Source organism: Rosa rugosa, chromosome 5 (genome assembly GCF_958449725.1).
Source record: "Rosa rugosa chromosome 5, drRosRugo1.1, whole genome shotgun sequence".
Lineage (NCBI taxonomy): Eukaryota > Viridiplantae > Streptophyta > Magnoliopsida > Rosales > Rosaceae > Rosa > Rosa rugosa.
The window spans coordinates 19,242,600-19,267,055 of NC_084824.1; the positions used below are offsets into that span (position 1 = coordinate 19,242,600).

Here is a 24,456-nt window from a genome sequence, read left to right on the forward strand (position 1 = left end):
CCTGCTCATGAGGGGTAATATGTTCGTTTCAAAATAATAATTTTTTTTAAAATTTTTTTCTAATTAAGAACAAATATGCATAAAAATTAATTTTTTTATTTTTAGAGTGGAGATTTGTAGCTTTTCCACCTTTTTTCCCGAAGAGTGCAGCCTCTGAGGCCTTAACCATCATAATAATACCGCGGAATACATTATCGTTTTTAAATTTTTGCCAAATTAATAAAACGAAAAACGAAATCAGATATTTTTATCAACAAAAATCAGGCACAGGCGTACGGTCTGGCCATGTGATCAGAACAAGTGTAGTTTGGTGTTGTGTTTGGCTTAGAAATCAAAGGGTCCACAGCTAATGTATATAGTCCTCGAGAGTCGAACACCATCTGCTTCCCCATTCAAACACGTATATAGTTGTCAGCTCCATTCCTTTATAAAAACCAACCCAACACCGATTCGTGACTCTCTCTCTCCTATCACTCCAATTCAAAGATAAACCTCGTTTTCCAGGGCTCAAATTTCGATTCGCAGAGTCAAGTAAGTAACTTTGATCAATATAAGGTTGCACTCCAAATTGGTATTCAAAATTTCGAATCTTTTGTTTATCTGTTATTGATTTAGTTGCTCAGGAATTGAATTGGCTACTGTGTGAAATGTGAATATGAGGATTGAGGTTAAAGTTTGCAACTTTATTGGCTAAGTAATCTGAAGCATTCAATTATAATATGTGCAGGTCACCAAAGTCAGAATTTTGAGCTTGGTTTCAGTGATATGAGGGTCAATTGAGTAGTGGGTATTGGCTAGAATTTGAAAAGAAATGAGTTACAGAAGGAGGTTTGGGAAAGATAATAGTGCAAATGCTGTTGAAGGTTCTGCTTCAAGTGAAGAAGCCAATGAAGCATCAAAGAGTCTTGATCATGAAGTGGCTCACCTCACTAAGCTTAGATCAAGGCCCCATCAGCATTTGAGGGGGGTCTTGCCCGGAAAGTTGAGGTTACCGGTGTCAACACTGAAAATGTTGATGGGCCGTGAAAGTAATTATTCGGGACGAGGGAGGTTTTCGTCAGCAGATGCTTGTCATGTTTTAAGCCGGTATCTGCCCATTAATGGTCCATGGGGGGTGGACCAGTTGAATAGCCCTGCATATGTTTCTCAGTTTTCGAATGATGGCTTGTTTTTTGTTGCTGGATTTCAGGTATCGTGAATTGTATTAGCTTGATGATATCATTCATTTATTTATGTCGTGATTTTCAGTTGATGTGCTAAAGCCTCAGTTTGCACTCTACATGCTTGCAGTTTGGTGGTACTAATTTTTCATCTTTTTCAATGAAACAGGGGGGTCATATTAGAATATATAATGTTGAAAAGGGATGGACAGTTCAGAAGGACATTCTAACCAAAAGCTTGAGATGGACAATTACTGATACATCTCTAGCACCAGATCAGCGATTTCTTGTGAGTTTGTGATGATTTACTGAACAGCAGGGAACTTGGATATCTTACTAGGACTATTAATCATAGGTTGTCTTGGTTAATGAATGTATGCTGAGTATTTTGTTTATTCGAATCTGAACCAATTCTTTAAATAGCAAATCCGAAATCAACCCATGTATGTATTGTTTAACTTTTTCAACTTCGCACAAGTCTCTTAGCTTGTACAGATGTAGTGTTTTCTCCTCTTGTCAGTACACTTTTAGGTTTTGTATCTAGGATGAAAAAAGATAACCCTATCTAGATTTATTGGATTTTTGGTGCCGTGTTAGTTTAGTAGTTATTCATCTGAACTACCATTCAAGAATACTTTTACTTGTTGTGTCTATGATGATAAAGTCGATGTATAAGATTTATTGCATTTTTTGTTTGGCTGTTTGATGAACAGTTTGGATCTAAGCTTGAAGACCTACTGACACATAAATGCAAATACTGCAAGGAAATTTATACTAATGAAACCATACAAATTACATAGTATTATTGTATATGGAATGCTAATGAAATTCTAAATTTCATATTTAATCTATCTTCTTGTGTAGTGATTTTCTGCATATGTCTCTTCATTTTATTAATCACACTTATTTTCAATATAAAATTTGCAGGCATATGCTAGCATGTCACCTATTGTCCATATTGTGAATGCTGGATCTTCTACGACAGAGTCACTTGCAAACATTACGGTAAATGCCAAGCTTTTCACTTTAATATGAAATAGCTTGTAGAATACCAGCTTAGGTGATTTGTCTGTTGATCTCGTTTCATCAATAACATTGCTAAGCTTTTCCTTATTATTAGTTAAGTTTTCAGCCTATTTGGTTTGAAACGTTATTATCATCTTCTGAGTAGGAACTTATATCAATTTTACCAAAACAGAAGTTGGCAGATTTCTTGCTAGTTTGGATATCTGTGGTGAGCTAGCTATAAGGTTATAATTATATTGGATGATCTATCAACAGTGATACTATAATTGATGAAAAGAGAAGGGCTGTTAATTTTCAATTATGGAGTCTTGTGGTAAATGAAGTCAATCAGTTTGCTGATTTTATTATTATAATGTTGTGCATCATAGGATCACTTTCCGGTCACATTTGTATCTTTCTTCTGTTTGTTTGACATTTGAAAACAATTACCTTTTTGTTCAGGAAATACATGAAGATCTGGATTTTTCTGTTGATTATGATGAAGAATTTGGAATATTCTCTGTTAAATTTTCAACTGATGGGCGAGAGCTTGTGGCTGGAAGTAGTGATGCTTCAATACATGTTTATGATCTCCAAGCAAACAAAGTTAGCCTCAAAATACCAGCGCATACGGTATGATTTTTTTATTATTTATTATTTTTATTTTTTTATCGTCAGGAGTCGTCTCTCTTAATCATTATTTCATTATTTGTGGCAATATTTCTCAAAATTATTAATAATAATAGCACCTGCTATAATTCCTCTTTTCTATCTCTCATCTATGATCTATCAATGTTCAACAACAAAGAAATGTGTTTGAGCCACATTAAAGGCTTTAAAAATGGAAATAATCAAATTGCTCCTTGGTATTGGTTTGTAAGAAAATATTTGACTACTTTTCGTATTGAGACTGTTTCTTGTTCCAGTTTCTTCCTTTGGCGACCGAATTAATGGTACTTAAAGGCATCAATTAAACCTTTTTTTCCCCCCTTGGCAGTCAGATGTAAACACAGTATGCTTTGCAGATGAGACTGGCCATCTCATATTTTCTGGCGGTGATGATAACCTCTGTAAGGTAAGGGTGATGCCCGTTACTTATAAAGATTAGATACAGAAATCCAGAACTGTTACTATCTCTAAACTGTTAGTACTCTTTTGAATCTTTCTAGAACTGCATTTCTCATTGTAGTCACTGAAAGTGTTATACTCTTGCATGCTTATTGAATGTAATGCTCGTTGCAAGAGTTGCTTCAATTTTAAATCAATGCTTGACGTCAAATTCCAAAATCTTGCACCTTTTAATTTACTATTATTGGGAACTGGCGACCAAGTTATTAAAAAGTTATGTAGTAATACCTGTAGGCACAATTTTCATTTTGATGCTTTTTTAGTATTTAGGAGGGGAGGTTGCTACTTGTTGAATTGGACATAGACAATACTTCTGATCTCTGCTTAATTGCTTTATTAGATCTTCAGTGAGAGAAACTTTAGCATCATCTATGCTTTTACAGGTGTGGGATAGACGCTGCTTTATCACGAAAGGGCAAGCAGCTGGGGTTCTGATGGGACATCTTGAAGGCATAACGTTTATTGATAGTCGGGGAGATGGACGTTACTTAATATCAAATGGGAAGGATCAGACTACCAAACTTTGGGATATACGGAAGATGTCCTCTAGAAATATGTAGTATGTGATGTTACTTGTTCCTGCTCATTTCAAATTATTCACATTCAACTTTGGTGGTACAGAAATTTGGGAGTTAGTTTTTTTCTGCATCAGATGTATTGACTTAATTTTACAGTCTTCTCATAGTAATATCTGCTTTTGACATGTTATGAGTTATGACAAGTCTTAGTTAATCACTGGACCTATAATAATATGTATTAGCTTATGTGAGTAGTATAAAGAAGACGATATATGGTCTGGTAATAATGATTTATAAATGCTGAACTGCTGAGAAAGAAGAGAACATTGAATATTTTCTGATTAGTTTTCAATTTTAAAGCAGTCCTACCTAAGGTTTAGGTACAATTTCTCATCCTCTTCTCACCCTGCCTATAAGGGCATTGTTTCAGTTTACCCTCCCATTGTTTTGTACTGTGGAATCAAATTTTATAATTTGGTCCAAGAACAACAAGGTCAGTAAGAAGGCTTCATGCTTGTCTTTCTATAATGGAAAAACATGTGGTGAAGTTGGAAAGAGGATCATTTGTAAGATTAAGCTTGTCAAGTTGTTATTATAAGCATGGTGGAAACTTTTTCTTTTCTTTTCTTGGTAACAAATATACACACACACAATATATATTTACATTATATTGCTATTATAATTTTTGTCTGGTATTGTGTTTATGCCATAGCAAAGCACGCAGTTCACATATCTCAAGTTAATTTTTGTGTGCCTGCTTGTGTGTTCCTGTGGTGTGGGGATGTGGGTGCATGCATCTTTATTTTTAATTTATGTCTCCGTTGTCCTACATGTACATTTTTGTCGCACTAATATTTCAATTCTTGCACAGTCCAAGGATTACAGATCGTGACTGGGATTACAGGTGGATGGAGTACCCAGCTGATGCAAGAACTTCGAGACATCCCTTGGATCAGTCGTTGGCTACATATAGAGACCATTCAGTCCTGCGCACTTTAATTCGCTGTTATTTTTCTCCAGCATATAGGTAATTTTAAGTGCTGTATTCTAGTCCAATATTTTGAATTTGGCTAAGAATGTGTGTGAATTCCCAAAATGCAAAGTGATACTGGCTTGAGTCTGTGCGGTACAATAGACATTGTAAATACAGAGTTGAGTGTGCTAAGGCTTTACTAGTTCATAACGTCATTGAGCACTGAGCTCTGAGGTAATGATTAACGAGCTGCAGCAGTATATGTGTGCTTCATGTCATGTTCCAGATGCAGTATTCTGGTTTTGGATCTCTGTTATGTTATTGATTCTACCTGGTCATTGTTTATTATGTCAGATCCTGGGACGTTGGCCGAGTATAACAGCTAGTTTCCCTTTACCCACAATCTTGTTCGCCTTGGTTTTGGTTATAGGGCATCATTTCATCTGATGATATGCAATACTTAATTTGCCCTGTTGACAATATTTTGGCATGTTGGATAAGTTTCTTACTTTTAATCCTTCTTATTGCAGCACTGGACAAAAGTACATCTACACTGGATCTAGTGATCATTCGGTCTATATTTATGATTTGGTACGTAATATTTCTCACTATCAAGATGTGTGTTTTGCATGTAACTTCTGTGAAATAGCTAATGGAATGAGAAGTGGTAACTGTCATCTTTTAGTATTCGTCTGCACACTCATGCACATGTACAATTTGGCTTCTGATCTTTGAGTTTAATTAGGATAAAATGAACATGATTTTAGCATAGTGGAATTTGTGGCAAAGGAAGAATCACAGTTGTTTCCTTCTGTTTTTCCGTCTCTATTCTCTAATGACAGAACACTACCATGAAAACTTCTCCTAATTTTGCCTCTATCTTGTTCGCTTAAAGCAAACATGGGTGTTCGAATTTCTAATCTTTTCATTCTACAAGAATTTGGTGCTCAATTTTTACTTATTTGTCCACTCTATAAAGGTGACTGGCGCTCAAGTTGCGAAACTCTTCCATCATGATGGACCTGTAAGAGATTGTAGCTGGCATCCTACATATCCCATGTTGGTCAGTTCTTCCTGGGATGGGAGTATCGTGAGATGGGAGTTTCCGGGAGATGATCAAGTTCCTACGCTGGTCAAGCCAAGAGTAAGGCGGAGGAGAGCTTTCTATTGAGGATGGTTCATTGCTTTGCACATTACAAGATGTTCTTGGTATTAAGTTTTTTAAATAGTTCTCAAAGTTGTAGGTACAGTCAGTGAACTCAGTACGGAGAAGTTATAGGTCTTTCTTCACAGCTGTGTAATGGCTGTACAAATGTAAATGTATGCTCAAAATCCATATGGTGTATAAAGTGCAATAATAACGTCCAAATGATTTGTTCTAGTATTCATACATGTTTGGCAAAATTTTTTTTTTTTTTTGCTTGAACAACATAGATGCATGAAGTTTCTACATAGGAAAAAAAATTTGTTCGACTGTTATGATTTTTTAATTGAGGCAACATTTTAATTGTTCACTTCAGCCCTCCAAAATGTCAGGACTGACCATGTAGGCAAGTCGTCCGACACTCCGACTAACGAAAACTTTGAGTTTGACAATGGAAGAGTCTTGCTTAGGGTTTAATGTAAAAATAAGATTGTGGCTCCTTTGACTAAACTGGGGACCATGAAATCTTTATACAGTAAAATCTCGATAAATTAATATTTAATAAATTAATAAGCTCAGTTAAATAATAATTTTTCTGGTCCTAATAATCTCGCTAAATGCATAAAATAATAATTTTTTGAGACAATGATAAAAGAGGTCATTTTAAAATACTTTTTTTGAAGAATATCATGTCGATATATATTAATTCTCAGGCCAGAAAGGACCATTACATATCCTCCCTCTACCATCTCTGGGTAGATAAAGAGTTTGTGGAAAACCACAGCGATACATAGATTAGGTCCGATCATTTGACGGTACCCATGCTCACTTATTTAAGCAAGCCTACAGACTATGAAAAGACATAGTAAATAAGCAAACCTAACGATAAAACTTATAGTGCCCTAAAAACAAAGGAAATAGAGTTCCCTAAATGAAGGGAATTATTGAAAAGACAAACAACAGCCTTAAAGTAAAAGCCCAAGAGGGCAGCTCCAAGATAGAGGGAGCCCAGCTCAAGGCCCAGCAGAAAAGGTGACCACAGCCCAAAACAGTAACACCAACCCACAAGCCGCACGCACAGCGTCGGTGTGGTGCCGCCGACCACCACCATCCAGAACCCAGTCGCCGCTTCCACCCACACGAGACCACCCAGAACTACCAAGCCCCGCAGCCTCCACGATCCGCCCAGACCCTCCATAGCCACGCCGAACCACCACAGCAATCCACGCCTCCACAAAATGATCTGCCCAGAAAATCGCCATAGCCACCGCCGCTCCTAGTTCTGGAAATCCCGTGACGAAGACGCCGCCGCAGTTCTTGGAAGCACCCACCTGCACTATGAATCCGACTCCAAGTCAGAAATCCGCCCGGACGCTACCTTCACCCATTCTAGCCAAACCTCGAGTCGAAACCCTCACTCAGGAAACCACCAAGGCATAGGTCTCCCGTCCGACAGCAAACCTATGACGGTGGTGAGGCCGGAGGCCATCTCCAACGTCCGGGCGCCGCCGGACGAGAACTAGATTGCAACTGGAGGCGGCCTTAGGTTTTTCTCGAGTAGAGAGAAAAACTCTCTCTTGTAATTCCCAAAATTCTTTGTGTCATTTTAAAGTACTTTATGATAATCCAAACACCACAAATGTCCCCCTGATAATTAAGGTCATCTATTAACAACCTACCACTAGAGTTAAACTTAATTACAAAAACTGCCACCGCTGGCTCTCTCTCCCTCCCTTCTGTTAATATGTTATCCGTTCAGATTCAACCCTTTTACCAAAATCTCTCTCTCTCTCTCTCTCTCTCTCTCTCTCTCTCTCTCTCTCTCTCTCTCTCTCTCTCTCTCTCTCTCTCTCTCTCTCTCTCTCTCTCTCTCTCTCTCTCTCTCTCCACAAACCCTTACCATCCCAACCTCCTTGACCGCGACTCCTTAAGACCTTCCTCGACTTCTCCGACTCGCCGCCCTTCACCATCGATCTCTCCTTCGATTGGATCCTCGACTCCCGTGACTCCGACGCCGATCAGATCAAGCTCATTGATCGCGCCCTGCAGTTGGGATCGGTGCTCCTCGAGGCCGATAAGAGCTCGGCGAGACAACGAGCCTCCAAGCACAACTCCATCTCCTGGGCTCTCCTTCTCGACCTCACCATCAAGGTAAGCCCAGGTTTTATTGTTGAAGTAAAATTTGAACTGTAATTGTTGTCGGAAACTGGTTTGATCGTGTAGCTTAAACCAATCTCGTATAGCTTAAGCGATTTTGATTTTCGATTCTTACTCGCTCGATTTCTCTAAATGAAATCGAAGTTGATTCTCTCCTTATCGAGCTTTGAATTTGATCGTTTTGGAGTTGAATATCTGTTTTGTTTTGAATCTGAGATTGAATTCTATGAACTTCATTGAATATGCTTGGAATTTGAAGTTGATTGGTTTGTTGCCTTTTTCTATGAATCCGAGTTTGAAGCTTGAATTCAAAAATGTGAAAATATGTATGTGGTTCTTTCAAACCCTATGAACGATTGGTTTGTTGCCTTTTTCTATCTATAAGAATATTGTTCCAAAAGATTTTTCAATGGTTGCCTTTTGGACTTGCATTAGCTATTGATCACCAAGTAGGATCATCTAGGCTAGAAGATATTTAAGTAATATGAAGATAAAGAAACCAACTCCTCTCAGCAAGAAAACTCATAAAGAACGTTTCAAAGTTTCCAGGTTCTTGAACTAATGAACTACTGTTGCTGATTTGAAATTTTTATAATTATGTTATTTGATGTTTCATGCCTTTTTCATAGTTGGAATGTGATATTTAATAGATTATTTTGCATTGACATTCTATTGAATTGGCTTTGTGTTTGATCTTATACACCGTAATGCAGTTTTTGTCAAGTGGTTTTGTTGTGATGCTTTTTCAATATGATGGTAACGTTGATGAGTGGAAGCAATTTCAATGGAATGATCTTGTCATTTATGTGTCTGCAGTCAATCAAACAGAATGGTACACAACACTTCTAGGTATGTGTCCATTGTTCGAAAGGAAGGGCTAGCAGTCGCTCACTTGTATTTCAGTTTTGACAGGCTATAATCATTGTGTTATGTGTGCCTCATTCCATCCTAAATGACCCTGCTTTACTGATGTTGGTAGCTAGGTGTCATTCATTTCTCTTAGTTTGGGTTCTTTGTTCTTCAAATGCAATACAATTGGTTTTGTCATGACTTTCTTATGTAGTTTCTCATTTTATTTATGAGTTAGATATCATGAACAGTTGCTTAGTATTTCTAATTATACTAAGTATGCTTATTAATTTTTGTATGGATTTTTGCATGCGTGCAGCTTTACAGTTACCTCCAGACCAAAGGCAAAAGCCACCTGCCCTTCCAATCCACCTGCACCTGATTTGCCCTTGATCGATTGATTGGGATTTCGATATTTTGATTCTGTAATATTGTTTCAGTTTTGTTACTTTGTGATATAGTATATGTGCAATGGAAAATCAAGATTATACTATTTCATTTACAGTTTTAGATCTTCTTTAATCCCCAAAAAAAAAAGTTGGTCTTGATGCTCATTATGTTGGCGATCATGACTTGTGGGATTGAGTGTTTTGTTAAATTACTGCTCCTATAGCTCATAAAGTTTAGTATTCTTATTATGAAATCATATCTAGGCTAGGTCCCCTGTTACACACTTAATACACATGTCACTAACTAAGTCACTGGCCAGGCCAGGTACTTAGTTAGTGAGGTCACTAGCAAAGTCACTATTAACCTTAAGTCACTAACTATGTCACTGGTGAAGTTACTGGTCATATCACAGTCATGAATATGTCACTGAGTAACTTGTCACATTGTATGTCAGTGACCATGTCACTATTAGACACTTATACTCATGTCACTGACTAAGTCACTGGCCAAGTCAGGTCCCTAATTAATGAGGTCACTGTTAAGCCCAAGTCACTGGCCAAGTTACTAACCATGTCACAGTCATGAATATGTCACTGGTTAAGTTAATAGTGAAGTCACAGATTATGTAACTGATCATGTAACTGACCATGTAACTGATTATGTAACTGACCATGTAATTGATCATGTAACTGGTTAAGTTAATAGTCAAGTCACAGATTATGTAACTGATCATGTAACTGACCATGTAACTTACAATGTATGTAACTAACCATGTAACTTACAATGTATGTAACTGACCATGTAACTTACAATGTAACTGATCATGTAACTGATCAGGTAACTGATCATGTAACTAACCATGTAATTGATCATGTCACTGACATTGTACTGATCATGTAACTGACCATGTCACTTACAATGTATGTAACTGACCATGTAATTGGCCAAATCATTAGCTGGCCTGTGACGTCGCTGTCACTGACTAAGTCACTGACCAGGTAACTGTTAACCTCATGTCTCTGTTATGAACATGTCACTGGCCAGGTCACTGGTCATATCTAATGTTGATCACAAGTCGATAGCCAAGTCATTAACCAAGTCACTGTCAATTACATATGATTTTCCATGTTACTGTTTACCTCAAGTCACTGGCCATGTTACAGTCATGAACAAGTCACTATCAATCCCTGACCAAGTCACTGTTAACCTCAAGTCACCCGCAAACTCACTGACCATGTCACTGTCAATCCCTGGTCAACCAAACAAAAAAGTATACAACCGCCAACAAAATTATGATGTTTTCTCAATTTATTCCATCTATAAAAATGCAATTGAGATACAAAAGTATCAGTAATACAGCATCAACATTCTTCAACAGCCTAAAGCATTTTACTGCAAATACAAAATTCCCCTCCAATCCAATCAAGATGAGACAATCCTCATTTATTTCTTCAGCTCTTCCATGGTACTCCTGGACTAGTTTCCAACATACTTTTCAGATTTTAGTACATTCTGTACATTATGATAAATATAGTACATTCCATGGTACCATCACTACCACTTGTCTGAAGATTGTATATTTACAAACCAGAAACTGGATTATGCTATCAGAATCACATGCCGAATGGGGATGTTAGGTGGCCTCATAATAGGTGTTAATTTAGCCCAAAAGGAGTCGATTTATCCAAAGGAGACGAACTCCTGCAGAAGAAAGAAACAGAAAAACAAGCCTATTACATGAAAGTCGGATCAGACAAACCATGACTTGATTGACTGAGCCCAAAGCTGCAGCCTCAACTACATCAACATCCATTTAGAAAGTATATAACACTGACAGAAAGGAAGACAACCAAGCTTCATAAAATCCACTCGGAAAAACAGCAGAAATTAGGACATTAACACATCTACCAATATTTTAAGGAAAACTTCCTGCAAGATATTCCAAACAGAGGCCTCCAACTTCCAAACATCAAATCAAACAGAAGGAGAATGAAACAAGAGGACATTGCAATTCACAATGAAATCTTCTCTGTCAATCAAGATAGCAAAAACAACGGACAAAAGTTACTGGATATCAATAATATCATACCTTCATAATTTCACATTGATTATTAATGCTTATCAACATGTTAATTAAAATAGTTTCAATATGTAAGTTACGGACTCCACTTCAACTAATGTCAAAATAGTTCAGTGACACTTACTACATGATGATACACTTGGATCCTTTTGAACATAGCAACTCAAAATTGCTCAAAAAGGTTCCAAACTCACAAGTTGACAACGCAAGCTAGTTTCCAAGAAATCAAAAGATGGAAAACTAATATTATCTTTGATGCTCACTTCTGTCGCATTTGAAACACCCAATGCGAAACAAGACAGGCTGAAGTGAACCAAAGGAAGCTGGCAGTCATGACAATTTAAACGCTAATGGCAGGGATTCCGAGGTTGGCATCTAAGTTGCACACAAAGTGACAAAACTATTATGTAATTATGTTTGGTGACATGATTTACTCCTCTAGAAACAGATTAGAAATGAAATGTTGTGCTAAGATCTGTTTTACACCAGCAATTGAAAATGTTGACCTGAATCCCACAACTAAATTACTTCCTTTTTTAGAGGCTTTACAGGTTCACTTTATAAAAACTCTAACCTCAAGATGGTTTCATAATTGATTCGAACCTGAAAAAATTCTGAAAACTCATTAATTAAAGATTTACAAGCAATGTCCAGTAGCTGGCCATCTTCAGGATCATGTAGCTGTTTTCTTCTACTATCGTCAAATGACTCAAATTCCCTAACAACCCTTTAATGCTTCCGACCTGATAGTTTTGTAAACCACATGGTACTACCATAATCAAAGGCTTTCTATATTGACATACAAGTACCAGAATCCAATTAATAATGCTTTTCAGTAAAAGATAAAAGAATCAAAGTACTAGAACAAGAAATACCTCAAGGCCTTTAAGATGGAATCATCACCCAAGTTCTTAGTAACATTATTAACTACTCCATTCTTCTTCAACCAAAACCTTGTCTTTTTCTTCTTCTTGCCACTCCCGCCATCGGTCGAAAACCTAACGATCCCCTCCTTGACCTGATCCTCACAGTCGCTCTCCCATGGCAGCGCCGGAGACCGAGAAACAGAAGCTACGGAGCGCAGCTGCGTCGCATCGTCTAAGACAGCATCGTTTTGCCGATCAGAGTCGGTGGTCTCGGCTGCGGACATGAAGAGGTCTAGTACCTGATTCCAATCCAAGTTTCACAACCTTTAATTCACTACAATTACAAATACCAGATTTGAAAAAAGCTAGGGAGAATTGAGAAAAGAGTCACACCTGTTGGTAAGGAGATCATCATAAGGCCTCATGTGCGCGTTTGGCTCTTATCTCTGGAGACGTCGATCGTCGAAGGCTTGCCGAATTGCTGGCACACTGATCCCAAGGACGCGTCGTTCTTCGCCATTGACACTCCAGAGAGGAGGTTTGTGTCTGTGAGGAGGAGGAGAAGAATATAGAGAGAGAATTGGCTTGAAGGGCATAATCGGAATCAAAAAAATTAAAAACTGACCTTTTTTAACATCACTTTATTATTAATAAGGACTAAATTAATATTACTAACAATTTATAATGGACCTTTTTATCAAGTGGGAAACTAGGTGACATTTTTATCATTTCACACTCTAATGTGACCTTTTCCATCATTTCCCTTAATTTTTTTTAGAAATATTTTAGGACCCAACAAATATATAAATTAGGGATATTGACTATTTACACAATTTGAGCCTAAAAATTGCCCACTTACTCCACTAAGAAGTTTTTAATTTCATTTACCCAATTTAAACATCAATGTCAGTTTTGCCCTCATTTGAATTAACAAACTACACTCCTCTCTCTCTCATCCCTCTCAGATTGGGCAAGAAGGGGCAGAGGTCGCAGAACAAGGTGTAGCAGGAGTAGTTAGAAAGGACATCGAGATTGAAACTGGAAGGGAGCCTCCGGATGTGTATCGAACTGTCAGAGAAATTTGATCGGACTGAGTCGGCGAGGTTCGGTCTGACTGAATCGGCGATGAATCGGAGCTCCTCAAGCCTCGTGTCGACGGTTCCGATACAGAAAACTCGGCGAGTTTGACGTTTGCCGGAATTGTGAGATCAGAGAGTTGACGGTCGACCTCGACTGCATCTCCGATTGCGAGCACCACTGCCACGAGAAGAAAACCTCTGAAGCTCTGCCGCTACGCCAGGGTCGTCATCAGACCTCCGAAGCTCCACGCGCCAGCCGGAGTTAGGGTCGGGGCTCTGACGCCGTCGTTCAGGCTTCTTCCTCTTCTTTCGTTATTATTTTTTTCCCCCCTCTTTCTGGTAAAATGCGTAGGAGGCCTCCAACGTCGTCCATGTTGTTGTGGTGGTTTGTTTCTCCAAAAAATTGGCCGATTTCAATATGGGATGTTGCTAGTAGTGATTGTTTTGTTTATTATGAATTGGTTGGGCAATAATAAGATTATTGGGGGGCGAAAAAACGATTATTGGAAGGCAATAATAAGATTATTGGGGGCCATTAAAAAGATTATTGGGGAATAATAATAAGATTATTGGAGGGCAAAAAACCGATTATTGGAAGGCAATAATAAGATTATTGAGGGGCAATAAAGTTGGACGCCAGATTCCGGTGACCGGAATCTAGCGACCGGTCACCGGAATCCGGCGACAGGCTACCGGAGTCCGGCGAAGTCTCTCTCTAAGTGACAAAGGAAGAGAGGGCAAAATTGTCTTAAAAATAAACAAAAAAGAATAAAAAATAACTTAATTGGATATTAGGGCAAAAAATATGTAATTTGTTGGGTAAGTGGGCAATCTTATAAGATGTTTGGGTAAATGGGGTTAATGTGACTCAAATTTGGGTAGATGGACATTTTCCCTATAAATTAATAATTGATTAAATACATAAAGGGTGATGTTATTGACACACAATTTTTCTCTATTCACACACCTCTATTTTTCTATTACTTTAATTTACTTTTTTTTTTATTACAAATTACCCTAATTACCCTCCTTGCAATTTTGTTTCTTTTTCTTTTTTTTATTCGGCAAGTCAATCATCTGACGCAATTTGAGGAGTTTCCAGATAGGGATAGCCCCTCTCCGTCATGTGTCGACTCGCCAGTTCACCTCAAAACCTCATCACCAGTATAAGAAACATTGAAAGGCCAAAACTAACAGTGAGAAGCAAACAAAGCCACATAAACAAAGTATGGAAATTTCAATTCGGTAGAGACTCAGTGATGGATCCTCTTCTGGTTAAAATCTAACCCTAAGGTTTGGAATCACCGAGGTCGCCCAATTCATCGGCGTCATTCTTTAAATTCAAGATTTTGATTTCTATGTTGTCAGTATGGCATTGTTTTTCAAAGTGAAGAGGTTTTCATATGGATGATCTATTCCTTCATTTTGGTGTGGGCTCGTTAGCCATGGCAGTTGCGAAGGTGTGTGAGTCCTTCCCGAAGAGCTTGATTGATAAGGTGTAGAGATGAGGGTGTAAGAAGTAGACGGGAATGAGCTTGAGATACATGATGGAGTTGGGGTTCGAGCCCACGTTGAGGAACATAGATAGAATGATGATGAGAAAAAAAGGTAGGGATGATTGAATTGCCAAATAGGAAAAAGAAAAAAGAAAAAGAAACATAATTGTAAGGGAGGGTAATTAGGGTAATTAGTTAAATAAAATGAATTAAGTAATAAAAATAGAGTGGGTGTGTGAATAGAGAAAATGGTGTGTCAATAACACCACCCACATAAAAAAAAAAAAAAAAATCCTTAACCCACCACACCCTTACATGTGTCAGTGAGAATCGAACTCATGCATGACCTTTACAATATTGGAATTATAACTTACTAACAAGTCACAGCTCACCGACATAACACCACCCTACATAAAATAACTAACAAATAAAAATATTTTCTTAATAAAATTTAAGAAACTTATAAAAAAAATTATTTTCTCAATTTGGCCATTTCTGAAAATATGTTGTTATAGTCTTTTGCATTCTCCTCGTCTCTGAACCGAATTGATTTTCATTCTTAAACTTTTGCAATGCATGCACCAAATTTGGTATGTTTTTTCATTTTGTAGCAAGTAATTATTTAAGGTTACTACTGCTTGAAATACCTTTTTTGGAGAAAAAGTTGGTGGAGCACAACTGTCATTTGAATCTTAATCATCTATCTTCTATGGACGTATTCATTACCCCTTCAACAACACTTCATTAGTAAATGATTTCATCACAGTATCATTTTCACTAGGATAATTCAAAAGATGCTCAACTTCCATCACATTTCTATAGCGTACACTAAAAATAGTTTCACATAATCTATGGATGATCAATATAAGTCCATTAGGATTAGCATCATAATCCAACTAGTAATAGAAGACCTAATCAAGTTAATATGATTAGATAGCGAAAAATAAGAGAACTCAAGTGAGATCAATCTAAGAGGAAGACTGGGCATGAACAAGCAGCAACCACAGCAACGAAAGAAAAAAAAAAAAAAAAGAGAAGAAAACAGAGTCAATCACCGTAAGGAGGAATCGAACACAAGCCGCAGCAAGAGTAAAGATCGATGCAATACCGAAATTAATTCAAACCATCACAAGACATCCATAACCCATCTGCATGCATAAGCCATTCAACAAAAAATTTTACCCGATTCAACAATCCCAAGGGTTCGAGATTACCTTAGATAAAAAGGATCATGCAATCAAATCCGCGAATTGGAAGAAGTGTAAGATGGATCCCTACAACAGAAAAAAAAAAAAAAAAATCGTGATTCCCCGCAGTAGGAGGAGGAATGCAACGGTTACACGCTGAAAGAAAAAAAAAAGAGACAAGGAGGAGAATTTTAGGGTTTCAAAAGAGGGGAAAGGAATACCTCGAATCCGGAGGCCCAGTAGGTTCAGGGATCTCTGGAATCTTCAAGGGACGCGTGCTCAAAGTTTCAGATAGAGCACGAAGAGTCCAACACTCCTTAAGCGGGAAGAGGAGGTGAAACTGTGGAGTCTTAACACGTTATTGTTCAAAAGAAAAAGAAAGAAAAGAAAAGAGGTAGAATGGGCCTCTCACGCTGACTCACCTTGGGAATTGTAGCTTGGGCTGATTTTTCCTCATTTTGATTATGCGGCCCATTTCATGCTTCAAGCAGCCCACATAATCAAGGGGGCTAATGTTGGTACCCGAAAAATCACGCGACAAAATAAATATGTCGTCACGACATATTTTAGCATAAACACGCAATTTGTATAAAATTCCATAAAACTATGGAATTTTATACCCATCTCTCGACTTTAACCCGCCAAGCAAACACACCCTAGATGTGGACCCAAGCCACATCCATGCATTTCTAGGGCTTGCAGAAGTGGGTATGGTGTGGAAGGTTACGGAAACATATAATGCTCGCCTATTGGTTTAACGTCATCGGTGGTCTCGATCTTGGGCTCGAGATCCAAGCCCGGTAATTTAAACTTATAGCGAATTGGTGAAAATGAGGTTTGGGTCAACCTTTTTTCCTCAAAACCCAAAGCCCAAAGAAAAAGCCCAAACCCAAAAGAAATAGGGTAGCCCAACTTTCACCGTTTTCTTCTATCTCCCTTTCCTTTCCCCGCAGCTGCTAAATATGCTGCAACTCAACCCAAATATCCAGGAGAAATATCGATTCCCCCCGTCAGTTGGCAAGGAGGAAACTTTCTAACTGGTAGGCAGATATCCCCTTCCCTCTTGAACGATGAGCTCACAGCTCCCTAGCTGCCCCTTCAACCTCGTTCCAGATTTTCTGTCACCGCAGCTGTTTCTGCTGCAGTTTTTGCGCACGGCTGCAACAATCCTCCCCTGTTTCCAAGACTCCATATCTCATGTAAGCTCTGATATCCCAAATCTTAAGGCAGAAATCCTGCATGAGCTAAAGGAGGAGCGTCTTACCCATTAAACCAAAGGGTTTGAGCCACCATAACACCCCTCCAATTGAGCCTATAAAATGAGATATTTGAAACTGAAATGATGATCAAGCAACAACCCAGAAAACTTAGAAATATTAAGAAAACTTCCAACTCTTCAAGCTTCCAGGCCTCTAAACACAAAACCCAGCTCTTAGCCCTTTTTTTCTCCTAAACCTCCCTTTCAAGCTTATCTTCCAGAAAACCAAATTCAAAAATCCCCAAATTCTCCCACCGTAGTATGTTTCCAGCTCCCACACCATCCTCACGCTGTCAAGCCTCATTCAATATCTGAATCACGCACAAGATTCTCTCATTAACATCAAGTTATTGAGTTAACTTTGTCCTAGTCTTGCTTAATTCAAAAGAACCCTCACATTTTGGCGACTCTGCTGGGGACTAGGTTGTGATTCAGATCATGGCTCCATCCCGCACAAGCAGGAAAAACAAGAGCACACGCTCTCAAGAAGCAGTTAGTGAGTCTGCTGCAAGACCCCAATCCCAGCAAGATCACGAGGGGCAGCATCAAGAAGAACAAGAAGAAGCGACGGAAGAACTAACCATGGTGGATCTTGTTCGTATCCTTACTAAGTTCGGAGACACGCAGAGGGAACTCATACAAGCTGTGAAGGAACTGAAGAATCCTGTCCCTGCACCAAAACCAATCACTGAGCAAAATGACACAAGGGAGAAAGTTTCCCAAGAAGAATCAGCAGCCAAAGGATCCGAGCAGAAGGGACCGTCTTTTGTTACGCAGGAGGATGTGGTTGCCATGCTAGAGAAGGAATTACAGCGCACAAATGAGGATTGGAAGTACATCCCTCAACCCCTTTATCCATCAAGTTTGACCTCCTTGCCTTACCTTAAGGGGTACGAAACACCGACTTTTATCCTCTTTGATGGGAGGAAGGGAAGCCCCAAAGAGCACATCAGTCGCTTCATCGATGCACTCGGACCTCATGCGGGGGACCATAACCTCAGACTTCGCGAATTCTCAAAAACACTCATTGACCGTGCCTATACATGGTACACCACACTTGCTGCAGGCTCTATTCGAACTTGGGAAGAATTGGCAAGTAAATTCTGCAAGAAGTACTTCGAGCATGAAGAAAGAGTCACCATTACACAACTCAACTACACTCGTCAAAGGACAAGCGAGAACCTTGTTGACTTTGTTCGCAGGTTTCGTGACCTGGCTCTTGATTGCTATGATGAGAAAGGAGAGCAGTCTCTGGTAGAAATTTGTTTCAGCAACATGCTGCCAGAGTATAGAGTCTATCTGGAGAACGTTGGTATCGGCCAATTTTCTGGGCTCATGGATGCAGCAAAGAAGACAAGCATGTCTGTAAAGGCGCAAAAAAGCTGGCGGTCTGACAAGAAGGATGCACATCAGACCCTCGCGATTGAAGATAAGTCTTCTTATAAAAGAAAGCGAGAAACATATCCAGCCATTCCTTGTGGCAATGAGGAGTTCCATGCCATACTAGATTCCATGTTTGCTGATGGTGTCATCAAGTTACCACGACCACAAAAGCCTCCGTCAAAGGAAGAAAAAGTGATCCCCGCTACTACCGTTACCATCAATTCGTTGGACATCCAAGCCCAGCCTGCCAAGTCCTGCGAAGAATTCTCCATGAAAAGATAAATGATGGGACGCTTGAGTTATCTACCAGGCCACAAAAGATTGATGAAGACCCATTGCCAAGGCGAAGAGGAAAGGAGACATGCGCTGTGATCACCGCAGCTAATGATCATATGGAGGAAGATGGGAGGCAGTACCAAAGTGCAATATGCCAGTACCAAGGTTCACAAATCTTTGATCAGTCTTCTTGGAGCAGGTACGCTAAGCCTCAGGGTTACAACACCCCATGGCTGCACTCGAATGAATACGAGAGAAGTTTTCCAACTTTTGGAAGAAAGGACTTGGGGGCTACAGCTGACCGTGCTGGCCAAAGCAGGGACACAAATCAGGCATATCATTGCAATACGGCAGGCATGGCTTATTTTCGTGGTGAGACAAGTCAGGCATTTTATGTAACTGAAATTGACGATGTAATGGAGCGTTATCTTGACAAAAATCACCAGCTCCCTGCCACGCAAGTACTCCAACAAAATCCCAGGTTCAAATCTTTATTTGATCAGCTGGAGTATGGTCCGCAAGCCAGGGATGCTGCCGCTGAAGCCCTGATGCGCATCTCTGAGGAATACGGACTGCAATGCTTTGCTGCGGAAGCAAGGAGAACAATATCTATGTTGGAGAATGACAATGCCATAATCTTCACCGACGCAGATATGGAGGTACCATATCCAGACCACAGGAGACCTCTCTACTTAGAGGCTCAGATCAATGATGTGTTTGTGAGAAGGGCGCTTATGGACACGGGATCTTCGCTCAATATCATACCACTTTATGTCCTTAAAGCCGCGGGCATCCCACAATCAAGAATTGTGAAAACAGAGATGAGGATATCTGGTTTTGCGGAGGCAGATGAGATGTCCATAGGCTACATACAGCTGGATCTTAAAGTAGGACCAATCCGGTCCTGGACCAAATTTCAAGTCTTGAATGTGGACACAAGCTACCATGCCTTGCTAGGACGACCGTGGCTCAACAAGCACAGGCTGATACCATCCACCTACCACCAATGTGTCAAAGGGAGAATCGGCCTCAAGCCTATCAGAATACCGGGGAATCAATTACCGTTCCATCAAAGTGAGGCTCACTTTATTGAAGTTGAGTACTATGATGATTTCACAACTGATGGGGGATCTGTTCCTTCTAAAGTTTCAGGCATGACTCTGCCATCATGGCCAGATATTAGAGATATAGGTGATGGAGATTTTTCTGCGGTGGTAAATCAAGAAAGGGAGGCCAATGCATGCGCTCAAGCTCCACCGCGGTGTTCCAAAGTTGTGTTGCCCAATGGGCGCACCATCTACCGCTTATGACGGGTTGCGGGGCCTGGCTGTAACCCATAGGAAGGCCCCATATAGAAAGGTGTCATGGAGGATGAATGCAGGGCAGACGAAGGGATATCCATGACACCTAAATCTCCTACCCTTCAAGAAGCTTTGCCGGCACCGAAATGCATGCAAGATGGATCCACTGCAGTGGCTGAAGAAGTGGAAGCTGTGAACCTGAGTGATGACCCTGCAGTACAAAAGCCCATACTCATCAGTAAGAACCTGTCACCCCAAGAAAGAGAGCATCTAGTGGCATTACTCAAAGAATTTAAAGATGTATTTGCTTGGGATTATGAGGAGATGCTTGGTTTGGATCCAAACCTTGTATGTCATACGTTGAATGTGAAACCAGGAACTAAACCAGTGGTGCAAGCAAGGAGAAATTACCATCTAAACGATGAGGTACAAATCAAGCGAGAGATCGAGAAGCTCCTAGCTTGTGGTTTTATCAAGCCCATCAAGCACCCCACGTGGCTTGCGAATGTTGTTCCAGTGAAAAAGAAAAATGGTCAGGTCAGAATCTGTATCGATTACAGAGATCTGAACAGAGCTTGCCCAAAAGATGAATTTCCATTGCCAAACATGGACATGCTCATCGACTCAACTTCAGGTCAAGGCATGCTATCCTTTATGGACGGCTTTAGCGGTTATAACCAGATCAAGATGGCCACTAGAGATGCCGAGAAGACTGCTTTCCGTACCCCTTATGGAAATTTCCATTATACTGTCATGCCGTTCGGTCTAAAGAATGCCGGCGCAACCTATCAACGAGCCATGACCGCTGTTTTCCACGACATGATGGGGAAGGAAGTCGAAGATTATGTTGATGATCTAGTGGTGAAGTCCAAGACAAGAGAGGAACACTGGGGTATATTAAGAAAAGTGCTAAAGAGGTGCAGGCTATACAGTATCAAGATGAGCCCTAGGAAGTGTTCATTTAGAGTGTCAATCGGGAAATTTCTTGGCTTTGTGGTGCATAGCAGAGGAGTAGATGTTGATCCAGACAAAGCAAAAACCATAGCCTCCACTCCACCGCCATCAAACCAGAAAGAATTAAAAAGATTTTTGGGCAGGCTATCATACATCAGACGCTTCATTCCAGGCCTAGCTGCGATGATAAAAGTCTTCACTCCTCTCCTCAAGAAAGGGATCAAATTTGTATGGAGTGAAGAATGCAAAAAGGCTTACAAGAAGGTGCAAGAACTCGTCACCAAGCTGCCAACTATGAAGGCGCCAATCCCTGGTGTCCCTCTCAAGCTGTACCTAGCTGCAACTGACACTGCAGTGGGGGCTTTACTTGCCCAAGATGATGAAAATGGAGAAGAATGCGCCGTGTACTATGTGAGTCGCTTGTTGGGAGAAGCTGAAGCACGCTATCCTAAGACCGAGAGGATCTGCCTTGCGCTTATCTACGCAGCGCAAAGATTGCGCCACTACTTCCTGGCTCACAAGCTCCACCTCATGGTGAAGACTGATCCAGTAAGGTACCTGCTCACAAGACCAATCTTATCTGGCCGATTGGCTAGGTGGCTGCTGCAGCTGGCAGAGTTTGATATTGAGTGCGTAATGCCCCGCGCCATTAAAGGGCAAGCAGTAGTCGACATGCTTGCTTTATTCCCTGGAACTGAAGAAATTCCACTCATGCAAGACATTCCTGGGGAGTTACCAGAGATGGTAGGAATGCTCACCGATGAAGAAGCAAATGACCATCAACCTTGGACTCTCTTCTTTGATGGGTCGGCCACGAGTAATGGAGGTGGAGCTGGAGTCGTGTTAATAGACCCCACAGGCAACACCAAAGCTTTGTCATTCAAGTTAAGTTTTCCATGCACCAATAATGTTGCTGAATATGAAGCTTTTATTATTGGCATGTCTACCGCAGTGGAAATGGGTGTAAGGAATATCAATATCATTGGAGATTCAAACCTGGTTATTAGCCAGATGAGAGGCGACTTCGCAGTAAAAAAGGCAGCCCTGGCACCATACAGGACCTTAGCCCAGAAATTGATCAGAATGTTTGATCAGGCGACTCTGGAACACATACCCGGATCCACTAATAGGTATGCAGATGCTTTGGCCACTCTCGGGTCCAAGCTGTCATTCACAAAAGAACAGCCAAATGTCAAGGTTACCCAGAAAAGCAAACCATCCATAGAAGCATTGGCTCTTTCAGAACTACCCGAAGAGGATGACTGGCGAAAACCCATTAAAAGCAGCCTAATGTGCCGAAGCAAGAGACACAATTTGAAAAATATGAAGGAGTATGTGATCCTTCATGAGGAGTTGTACAAACGACTCTCAAGCGGTGTTCTAGCCAGATGCATTTGTGAAAAAGAAGCCAAGCAAAGATTGAGCGAAGTACACGAAGCTGCCTGTGGATTAGAGCAAGTAGTCAGTCTATACAGGCGGCTAGAACGAAAAGGGTATTATTGGCCGAAGATGAAAGAGCAAGCTTCTGAAATACAGGCTGCATGCTCTAGATGTTCTATGTTACCCTCAGAGGGGGAGGTCCTTACGGTAACAGCGGCGGGCGATTGGAGAACCCCGTATTTAGAGTTCCTGCTTGACAAAGTCCTTCCGGTGGATGCAAACCTTAAATACAAATTGAAGAGGACATCGAAGAGATACTTCATGGATGGGAGAGTGCTTTACAGAAGAAGATTCAACGGAAAACCACTGCGATGTCTTGGAGCTGCAGAATCACAACAAGTCTTAGAGGAAATGCATGCAGGAGAATGCGGTGAACATCAAGGGAGAAGAAAGCTTTACCGCCAGTTGTTGAGTCTTGGCTATTATTGGCCAACAATGCAAAAAGATTCCCACCTAAAGGTGAAGAAATGCCATACATGCCAGGCACACGCCAATCAAATTCACAAGCCATCAACCATTCTTCAAGACATGCGAACACCTTGGCCCTTCCACACTTGGGGGCTCGACTTTGTAGGGAAAATCAATCCAGCATCCAATGGATGTGTTTGGATCATCACAGCAACAGAATCATTTACAAAGTGGGTCGAAGCCGTCCCTCTTCGCAAGGCCATAGGAGCTGCGGTGTGTAACTTCATAAGGGAATACATTGTTTGCAGGCATGGGATCCCCTACAAGATTGTCACAGACAATGGAACCCCTTTTGTGAACCAAGAAGTCAGCAAAATGCTCAAAGGATATGGGATCAAGCATCGTAAGTCCACTCCTTACTACCCCCAGGGAAACGGATAGGCAGAAGCTACGAACAAGACATTGCTAAGAATTTTGAGCAAGATGGTGTTCGAATATGAGCAAGGATGGAGCACTCATCTTCCAGATGCCTTATGGGCCTACCGCACCTCACCCAGAACTGCTACAGGTTTCTCCCCTTACTCGCTGGTGTATGGATCAGAGGCTATTTCTCTAGTAGAACTAGCAGTCCCGACAACCAGAGTAGTGACAGTAAATGACACAGAGTGGGATGCAAAATCTTGCTCTGATTGGCGGCTCATAGACTTGGAAGCAGCAGATGAACAAAGACAGCAAGTTGAAGAAAAGATGGCAGCATACCACAAGAGAGTTACTCAAGCCTACAACAAGACAGTCAAAGAAAGGATGTTTAAGGAAGGTGACCTTGTGCTTAGACCAGTCGACTGGGTGAGAAAGCAAGTTTCTGGCCCTTCACAGTTTGCACCGCAGTGGGAGGGGCCATTCATCATCAAAGAATCTCACAACAGTGGCTATTATGTGCTTGCCTCTATCACCGACGGAATTCCCACAAGTCCCATTAATGGCAAATGGTTGAAACTCTACTATTGCTAGTCCCGTAATTTTAGTTGTTTTGTTTTCTACAAGAATTGCTTCTTCAGTACTTCAATTCCAGAATTTTTGGGTGAACACACCACCATGGTGATGTTACAAGATTGTAATCTTCCCAGCAATGAAATAGAGAAGCACTTATAAATAAGAACACCTCCCTCATCCTGCTTTCTTGTACCTGCAAAAAAAAAAAAAAAAAAAAAAAATTCATGAGAAAAGTGCAGCAGGACATGAACACATGCAATATGCAAAAAAAAAAAAAAAAAAAAAAAAAAAAAAACTTGATTATGTGGATTCTATTCCCATACTCCACATAATCATGGGGGCTAAAGTTGTATCCAAAACACACCGCAGTCGGCATCAAGTCATGCAATAACAATTCAGAACGATACATAC

At 40.3% G+C, this 24,456-nt stretch overlaps 2 protein-coding genes and 1 long non-coding RNA gene across 3 annotated transcripts; 2 read left to right on the forward strand and 1 right to left on the reverse strand.

The window, feature by feature from the left end:
* The first annotated feature begins 347 nt into the window (after nucleotides 1-347).
* Nucleotides 348-6,172, forward strand: LOC133709717 (LEC14B homolog). The gene is made up of 10 exons (XM_062135553.1): nucleotides 348-531; nucleotides 728-1,189; nucleotides 1,330-1,449; nucleotides 2,088-2,165; nucleotides 2,628-2,798; nucleotides 3,163-3,240; nucleotides 3,677-3,852; nucleotides 4,683-4,838; nucleotides 5,315-5,375; nucleotides 5,764-6,172. Exons 2-10 carry the CDS (start codon nucleotides 812-814, stop codon nucleotides 5,953-5,955), a joined length of 1,410 nt encoding a protein of 469 aa, XP_061991537.1. The 5' UTR covers nucleotides 348-531; nucleotides 728-811; the 3' UTR covers nucleotides 5,956-6,172.
* A 4,442-nt stretch (nucleotides 6,173-10,614) lies between these two features.
* Nucleotides 10,615-13,032, reverse strand: LOC133712276 (uncharacterized). Its single transcript, XR_009847275.1, has 3 exons — nucleotides 12,664-13,032; nucleotides 12,280-12,569; nucleotides 10,615-11,025 (listed from the first exon to the last, which is right to left on the reverse strand). It is a non-coding gene; the product is annotated as an uncharacterized LOC133712276 (long non-coding RNA).
* A 7,281-nt stretch (nucleotides 13,033-20,313) lies between these two features.
* LOC133711304 (uncharacterized) lies at nucleotides 20,314-23,493 on the forward strand. Its single transcript, XM_062137445.1, has one exon. It carries the CDS (start codon nucleotides 20,314-20,316, stop codon nucleotides 23,491-23,493), a length of 3,180 nt encoding a protein of 1,059 aa, XP_061993429.1.
* The last annotated feature ends 963 nt before the right edge of the window (nucleotides 23,494-24,456 follow it).